We start from the raw sequence: 8444 nt of genomic DNA, 5'->3' as shown, positions 1-8444 counted from the left end.
CAATTTTGCAAAAATATCCATTTTTTTTTGTCTCAGTGTGAAATTATAAATTGTTAATAAGGGTATTTTGGTCTAAATTTTTCCAAAAAAAATATTTTTGTAATAGTGAACATTTTTGCAAATGATTAGGTAAAAATGGTCATCCTGTGAAATTTCCTCTTTAAGTTTTCATTGTGGAGTCGTGAAAATATACCGTGTCCATTAGAAGTATAAACCCGATAAAAACATTGTCGTTCACATATGACATGGCATCTATTACTTGTCTTAATATAAGGTAACATTGTATTAAACTCTTATATTTTATTCGTAGCTAATTTATTATTTAAGTAACTTTTAAAATAAATAACTTTTTATTAATTATAGTTACGAATAACTCATATTTAACTAAAAAATTAAAGTCTAAATTATAAATAAAAAAAAGTAATAACATTTCAATATATTAGAAGTATAAAAGGTGATCCCTCGATTGCATTCTTTCTTCCCCATTACAGAAATATTTAGCTTGTCCAGTTTGATATTATCAGAAGATGTTGGAATATAGATGTATAGAGGGACGTGATCTCATCAGATGATCGTGAATTGATTCTCGCCATGCCTCGCAAGCTTTCTGATGTACGTAATTTTCCCATGTGCTAAATTGAAGGAAGGAACGTTACGTTATCAAGTCGAGTCAACGGTCTCTATTAACAATATGGTCTTTCAATCAAACTCACACCAATTAAGGGGTTGGTGGAATTTTTTGGAGTTCGAAAATTCGTATAGCGAAATTCTTCATATGGAGATTTTCTCGAGATATTATGCCAACTAGACAAACACTCCGACGTAGACATTGTTGAAGATCATAAAAGTAGGATATTGATGGAGTCATAGAGCATTAATGCCATGCAAGCTAATCATAATCCACAAATCCATGCTGCTGAAGAGCTATTACTTATTTACTTACCCGTGTTTGCGCTTTGTTAAATTAAAAAAATATATTTAAAAAAAAAATTATTTTGAACCGCGCATTCTTTATTATTACAAGTAAATCTAAAATTTATTCCTACTTGTTGACCATACATTCTTCAAAAATTATTATTTCAAAATACATTTTTCCCAAAATCTCATTAAAGTGAAGTCCAAACGAGAGCTTAGTTGGATATAAGAATTGATTGTCTCGTTCACAACTTTCAAATGATCTTTCATTCGAAATGAGGTAAATAAGACATGCTCCGGAATAGAATTGTTTGGCTAGATAAGTAATTTAAGCCGATGCTATTTATTTCTGTAAATAAAAAAAAAAGAGAGAAAAAAAAGAGGAAATATGAAAATGTTTCTTAAAAATAAGTTTAACCAACTTTCAAGATGAGCCAAAAATGTCTGTATCCGAGCATAGGCATACAAGTCTGAACTGGTTGCCATTAAGAAGCCCCAGTTTGTTTCTCATTATATATCAATTGAAATGAAAAATATGATCGTTATCCATCACATCAAGCTATTATATTTGACTTTCTATTTCTTGTGTGGAGTTCGTAATGACTATATTTTTCATTCTTATTTTTACATTGATGTGTAACAAACAGGGCCTAAAGAACACATAAATTCCAGTTGGTCTCAATTCAATATGGGCTCTACGTAGAGAAAGTAAAGTAGAGAGATAGGGAGAGAGAGATTTTTGACTAAGCGTCTCTTCCTCTGCAACGACTTCACACGATTCCATTTCACTAACCGTTGAACACTCAACCCGTCAATAATAATAGGGTATATACTCGAACAAATCAATATTACCAGAAAAATCCCTCTTTAATTCTCCACTTGCATGCTCAATTTCCGCAAATAATTGACATAATTATTGTTTTAATGTCCATTTTCCCCCTTCTGCTAAGGAATTACTATTTCTTTGACTCGTGATTTTAACTTCTTCAGATTGATTTGAGATCGAGTTTTGGATTAGGGTTTCGAGTTATTGTGGCTAAGATTGACTTTTTCTGTAGGTTTTTAGGTGGTCGGTGGTTGTTTAGCATTAGTTTAGTAGAGTAGTGGTGAAACATATAGGTTTTTAATGGAGAATCTAGGCTTTTAAGTGATAGGTTGAGGTGAAATGATAATGGAGCGGTCGGTATTTACGATCACAATCTTGGGGTTTCTCTTCTTAATTTTCGGGATTTCGCAAATTTCACTGGTTTCTGCCAACGCTGAAGGTCTGTTCTTCTGTTTTGTATTTCAACTGAAGTGATTTTTATGCTTCAATTGCGTTTTTACTTGAGCTGAGTTTGACTGTATTGTAATTGATGTGTTTCAAGCATGTTTCTTGTTTATTATAAACTAAAATCACAGACTATAGACCCATTAAGTTTCTGTTTACAAAGCTGGGGGATTCGTTAGGATTTATTTTGAAGCTAACCGTTTTATATTAGCTGTAACTTTGGAAAATTTTCTCCTTTTTTGTTCTGTTCACAGGAAAGTTTAACTGTTGACTTGACTTGACCAATGTAGCAATGAAGAAAAAACATTTATGTGGCACTCATATTTTGTTGGCTTTGCAAATAAATGTGTAGATTTGTTCGGTAGTAGCTTAACTTAAATTTGTAAAGTAAATGATCCTCGATAATTGCTAATTGATTTGTGTGCGACAGGCGATGCCTTGAATGCTTTTAAGACAAACTTGGCAGATCCTAACAACGTTCTTCAGAGCTGGGATTCTACACTTGTCAATCCTTGCACTTGGTTTCATGTTACATGCAGTAATGACAATAGTGTTACTAGAGTGTGAGACTGCTTTGTCCTTTCCATAATTAGCTACACGAGTTGCATTTTAGTATTAACACGATCCTCCAATTATGGAAATTATTTTTGTGTGTGCTCAGTGATCTCGGAAATGCAAATTTGTCCGGTCAACTTGTTCCGCAGCTTGGTTCACTCCCGAATTTGCAGTACTTGTAAGTCATGCAAAACATAATCACGTCATTCGCATTTTCCCACTACTTTCTTGTTGATTTGTTTACACTCTTATCTGTATCACCTTACTAGGGATTCACATTAAATATTTTTCGACCTACAGATGAGCGATGAAATCTTTGAATATTTCTTATATTTTCTGTTGATGGTCCAAAAGCAGAATATGAACTGTTGAGGACACATCTTGTTCATTGTTCCAAAATTTCCCTCAAAAGGACATATCAATATCCTATTTAGATGCCGACTGTACTGTGAGGTTCCGTGGAAAATTATATGTTCAATATTTTGAAAGCTATTAATATTTGGTTTGTTTTTAATTCGTTTACTCAAAGATCATATTTTTTTCCCTTCACTGACGTTTTACATTCCTTAATCACCGTATTACTGAAAAAAAAGGGCAAAAAAGGGTTAATTTCCAGCGTTTTTCCCTTTCCTCAAATGATGATGCAAAGGACAAGTGATAACATTGCTTTAATTATATATTTAGAAGTTTATTTGTTTTTGTAAACTGCAATGCTGTTAAAGTATTTTATTCATTGATCTGCTGTCTGAATATCACATATTAGACATTTGAGAGACCTTAAATACATGTCTATTTCTCTGCACCAATAATTTTTGCAAACTGCTCTTTTCATTGGTGATATTTAGCCCTTTTTTGAGCCCTATTTTTCCAAAACTCATTTTCTCCAAAAAAATCACTATTCCAAATTCTTTTTACCCCAAAAAAGGGGCTCAAACAAGGGCTTAATTTACATATTATCATCTTAACCTTTGTGTATGTCTCCTTTTTATTTTTTATTTTTTTTGATATGTATATGGCAGGGAACTTTACAGTAACAACATAAGTGGAAGAATTCCAAATGATCTTGGGAACTTAACAAACTTGGTGAGCTTGGATCTTTACGTGAACAATTTAAGTGGTCCCATCCCCACGACCCTGGGCCAGCTTCAGAGATTACGTTTCCTGTACGTGATACGGCCTTTTGGTTTCTTATAAAAATATATTTTTTTGGTCTCTTTCCTTTTCTTTAATTGAAGTTTTTGCCATTTAGAGAAAAGTGATAAATTGGGCCTAGATAGTTGTTTATGAAAGCCTCAGTATGAACATTGTGTAGAATTCTTAATTGTTTTTCCTATATTTTTCTCTTGTTTGAAAATAATTTTGTTCTCTGTCTCTTGAGAATTGCTACAATTATCATGCCCCCTACAATTTACCAAGTGAAAAATTGGACAATGCTTGAATCTTTCAGCTCCTACAATATTAATGCCCAATAGACAAACTATATATGAAGAAGGTATTAGTGCATCAACTCCCTCTGATTAGGTTCATTACTAATTATTGAGAAACTTTCAGATTACTTTGGATAAACCTTTTTTTTATGTAATTAATTGCTCAGATTCTTCAAAACCTAATTGTGTGTGTTTATTGACTACATAGGAGGCTCAACAATAACACTTTGACTGGAACTATTCCTATGCCTCTGACCAATGTCGCTACACTTCAAGTCCTGTAAGTAGAGGATTAATAGATTTTCTTTTATCACTGGTGGTTTTCTTTGCTTCTTTTTTTTGGCAGACATAATCATTTTCATGTATAAATACAGTGATCTGTCAAATAACAATTTATCAGGGCCAACTCCAATCAATGGCTCCTTTCAACTTTTCACACCTATCAGGTTCAGTGCAATTACTTCTGTCTTCTCCATGTTAGACTAAGTCACTCATCGAGGTCTTGTACTGACTGTTGAGTTCCTATCTTCCAGTTTCAAAAATAATCCTAACCTGTTACCTGCTCCCGTATCTCCATCACCTCCACTTCAACCGAAAAACCCATCTTCATCGCGAGGTTCGTTAATTATTTATATTATGTCCTTTTTTCCAGAATAATTTCTTTTCCTTGCCCAGCTCATGGCAATAGCATATTAAGAAGATAAGCCTTGCTCGTATGACCTAGTGAATATGAGCATAAGAGAGATTAGAAGTTGGAAATGCTCTCTCATTAACTAGCGGGAATATATAAAATGGTTACTGACTACTTTTTGTATTTCCATTTAATGTGATCTCCGGACCATATATATAATAATTTTGTTCTCCTATTTTTCGAACCATAGAATTTTATCATATTTTTATGCTCATCAAATGGCTCATCACATTTTTTTTTTTATTTTGTATGCGTTGAAAATTTTTTTGGACTCTGGGACTGATAAGGTCAAGATATATATATATATATATATATATACTTCACCATTTAATTAGTAGTTTGAGTTTCTTTTTATATATATAACACTTCACCATTTAATTAGTAGTTTGAGTTGCACAGACTTCTCACTTGATTACTGCTGCAGTTGGCAACAGTGCAACTGGGGCCATTGCAGGAGGAGTTGCTGCTGGAGCGGCTCTTCTCTTTGCTGGTCCTGCAATAGCGCTTGCTTGGTATCGACGAAGGAAGCAACCTCTTCATTTCTTTGATGTTCCTGGTTAGTGGACCTAAAGAAGGCTTTAGTTTATCATGACTATCGTGTACAATGTGTTCATAATTATCTTCTATTCATTGGCAGCTGAGGAGGATCCAGAAGTCCATCTAGGGCAGCTCAAAAGATTTTCTTTACGTGAACTCCAAGTTGCAACGGATAATTTTAGCAACAAAAATGTTCTTGGCAGGGGTGGATTTGGCAAAGTTTATAAAGGCCGGTTGGCTGATGGTCGTCTTGTAGCAGTTAAAAGATTAAAAGAAGAACGTACACAAGGTGGAGAGCTTCAGTTTCAAACTGAAGTAGAAATGATCAGCATGGCTGTGCATCGAAATTTACTTCGGTTACGTGGCTTTTGCATGACACCTACAGAACGATTGCTTGTTTACCCCTACATGGCTAATGGAAGTGTAGCATCATGCTTAAGAGGTACAGCTTTTTATCATTTTTGTATGTTCTTTATTTGACTGAGTCACATATACATGTTCTGTGCATAAATGTTGCTTGCTGATAATAATGTTACAGTTCAAGAGTATGTTCTTTAGTTTAAGCAATGAAATATTTATAAGCATGACATTTGTAGAAACACAATTTGATTTATGAGGACTACAGAGATTTGAAAGTGGAAATAATACTCTAACCTTAATCTGGAAAATAATGTAATATTGAGACCTTGATCTAGAGTACTAAGAAATTCTTTACATGAGATGCTAACTAAAATTTAATTAAAGTTAATTCATTGTGGTGTATGTAGTGCTTACAAGCTGTGAATCCTACAAAATGTGGATAAAAAGTATTTTGACCAGCTTAAGTTATAATTTAAGCTATGCTAGTGATCACTTCCTTTGGCGTAATATGCAGCAAAGGGGTGAATCCAAAGTCTCAATTCCCTTTCACACTTGCAACAAATTTCAACTAATAAGATGTCTCTTTGTTTTGACCAATATTGTTGATATGGAAAGGGTACTAATCTTGGGCACACACCTCGCATTCATTACTTGTTCTTTTTTTCTTTTTCTCTCAGTCCAAGTTAATTTCCTTTTGTTCCGTTTGAATTTTCTTCTTATCAATATGAATTTTCTTCTGCTTTTGCCACCATCAACCCTTTCCCGTTTATATCATATCACAATGATTAACATCAACCAAGCTGACAAGCAGATGTGTGTGTGTGTGTGAAAGAGAGAGAGAGAGAGAGAGCACGCATGGAAGGAAAGACCAGTTATCATGATGATTTAGTAAAAAAGACATTTAGATGTCTTTGGTTTGATAATGATATTGGTGTTGGTGGATGGCAAAAAGTCGTCCATTAGAGTCACGGCAAATGTGGTTGTGTTTTAATCAAAATTTTTTAATTAATATCACATTATGTGATATGGAGCTAATAATGTGGCTGAACGTGAACTTTCCATGTTGATATTTGACAGTGTAGTATCTGGAAAGGCTCTACTTCTAATTTTATATTGTTATTTATGTTCTAATAGCTTATTAATGGATTATTATAGAACGATCTGAATCACAGCCTCCACTTGATTGGACAATTAGAAGGCGTATAGCATTGGGAGCTGCAAGGGGGCTTGCTTACTTGCATGATCATTGTGATCCTAAGATTATTCACCGTGATGTCAAAGCTGCAAACATATTGTTGGATGAAGACTTTGAAGCAGTTGTTGGTGACTTTGGGCTGGCCAAACTCATGGACTACAAGGATACTCATGTTACCACGGCTGTACGTGGCACAATTGGTCATATAGCTCCCGAGTACCTCTCCACCGGTAAATCTTCCGAGAAAACTGATGTTTTTGGATATGGAGTCATGCTTCTTGAGCTCATTACTGGGCAGAGAGCTTTCGATCTGGCTCGTCTTGCTAATGACGATGATGTGATGTTACTGGATTGGGTGAGCACTATCATTTTCCCCTTTTGCACATCCTTCAATTAGATAATAAGAGATTCTTGTGTAGTCTTTAACTTCGAACCTTGATATAGATGATAAAAATTACATTGCTCCATTATTGCGTACCTAAAATCCATCCCTAGTCCTTTATGGCCTATACAGGATTGGACATTATCAAGGAAGAAAAGACGCTTAAATATTATTCATAATATTGTTGAATCTTGTTTAATACTGCCAAACAAAATGTGCACTTGTGTTTTTGCATGCTTTCCCTATTGGACTTATTATTTCATTTACTTTGGACTTTGATTTCAGGTCAAGGAACTTCTGAAGCAGAAAAAGTTGGAAACTTTAGTCGATGCAGACCTCCAGGGCAATTATATTGAGGAAGAGGTGGAGCAGCTAATTCAAATGGCTTTGCTTTGCACACAAAGTTATCCTACGGAGCGTCCCAAGATGTCGGATGTTGTCAGGATGCTTGAAGGCGATGGCTTGGCTGAGAAGTGGGATGAGTGGCAGAAGGAAGAAATTTTACGACAAGAGTTAAATCCCATCTACCACCCGAATACTGGCTGGGCAAATCCTGTCTCGACTTCCAATGTCCTACCAGATGAGTTATCCGGACCAAGATAATCTTCAATGATCAAACATATATAAAACTCATGGAGGCCCTCTGAATTTGATTGATAATTGTCTTCTTTGTAAATGATAATATATTTTTCGATTTTTGTTCAGGTTCCAGTTTATTTCATGTTTCGGAATTCTGATGACGCAGGGATGTTTGTAGGTCACCACTTGACATTTTCTTGTGCAAGCAGCAGAAATGGCTTTGGAAGTCTCTGTCAATGTACATTTCTTTTTACGTATTGAATAGTGAAAGCATAAAAAAAATAATCAGAATTGCCACAACCGACGAATCACTTGCTTTTTTATTCTTGAAAACTTATATTTTCCCTCTATTTTGTAGGAGATTCAAGTCCCAACTTTGCTCTTTTTAAGTGCATGTTTGGTGGATAGTATTCGATGTGATTAGACAGACTTCGTTAAATAAGAAAAAAAAGGTTAAATTTTATTTATACTATAGTTCAATTCCACCTAGTAGTGATTGCTTAGATACTACATAACGAGGCTAGTGTAGCATT

The 8444-nt window shown here is 34.5% G+C and overlaps 1 protein-coding gene across 2 annotated transcripts; it reads left to right on the top strand.

Moving 5' to 3' along the window:
• Positions 1–1638: 1638 nt before the first annotated feature.
• On the top strand, positions 1639–8211 carry LOC111394691 (BRASSINOSTEROID INSENSITIVE 1-associated receptor kinase 1-like). 2 transcript variants are annotated; one of them, XM_023020634.1, is made up of 11 exons: positions 1639–2180; positions 2616–2748; positions 2847–2918; positions 3772–3903; positions 4376–4447; positions 4542–4613; positions 4701–4783; positions 5283–5414; positions 5496–5837; positions 6911–7305; positions 7618–8211. In XM_023020634.1, exons 1-11 carry the CDS (start codon positions 2081–2083, stop codon positions 7933–7935), a joined length of 1851 nt encoding a protein of 616 aa, XP_022876402.1. In that variant the 5' UTR covers positions 1639–2080; the 3' UTR covers positions 7936–8211. The 2 variants fall into 2 exon arrangements, with proteins under 2 accessions (XP_022876402.1, XP_022876401.1); XM_023020633.1 differs by having other exon boundaries at positions 3760–3903.
• Positions 8212–8444: the final 233 nt, after the last annotated feature.

Source organism: Olea europaea, chromosome 5 (genome assembly GCF_002742605.1).
Source record: "Olea europaea var. sylvestris chromosome 5, O_europaea_v1, whole genome shotgun sequence".
In the NCBI taxonomy this organism is placed as follows: domain Eukaryota; kingdom Viridiplantae; phylum Streptophyta; class Magnoliopsida; order Lamiales; family Oleaceae; genus Olea; species Olea europaea.
Note: the sequence above shows the minus strand (reverse complement) of the source record. Positions and strands in the feature narration are given on the sequence as shown.

Coding starts and splice junctions, on each gene's coding strand:
- LOC111394691 (XM_023020633.1), top strand. CDS start 2,081: ATGATAATGGAGCGGTCGGTATTTACGATCACAATCTTGGGGTTTCTC. Junction 4,784..5,282: donor AAACCCATCTTCATCGCGAG/GTTCGTTAATTA, acceptor TTACTGCTGCAG/TTGGCAACAGTGCAACTGGG. Junction 7,306..7,617: donor ATGTGATGTTACTGGATTGG/GTGAGCACTATC, acceptor CTTTGATTTCAG/GTCAAGGAACTTCTGAAGCA.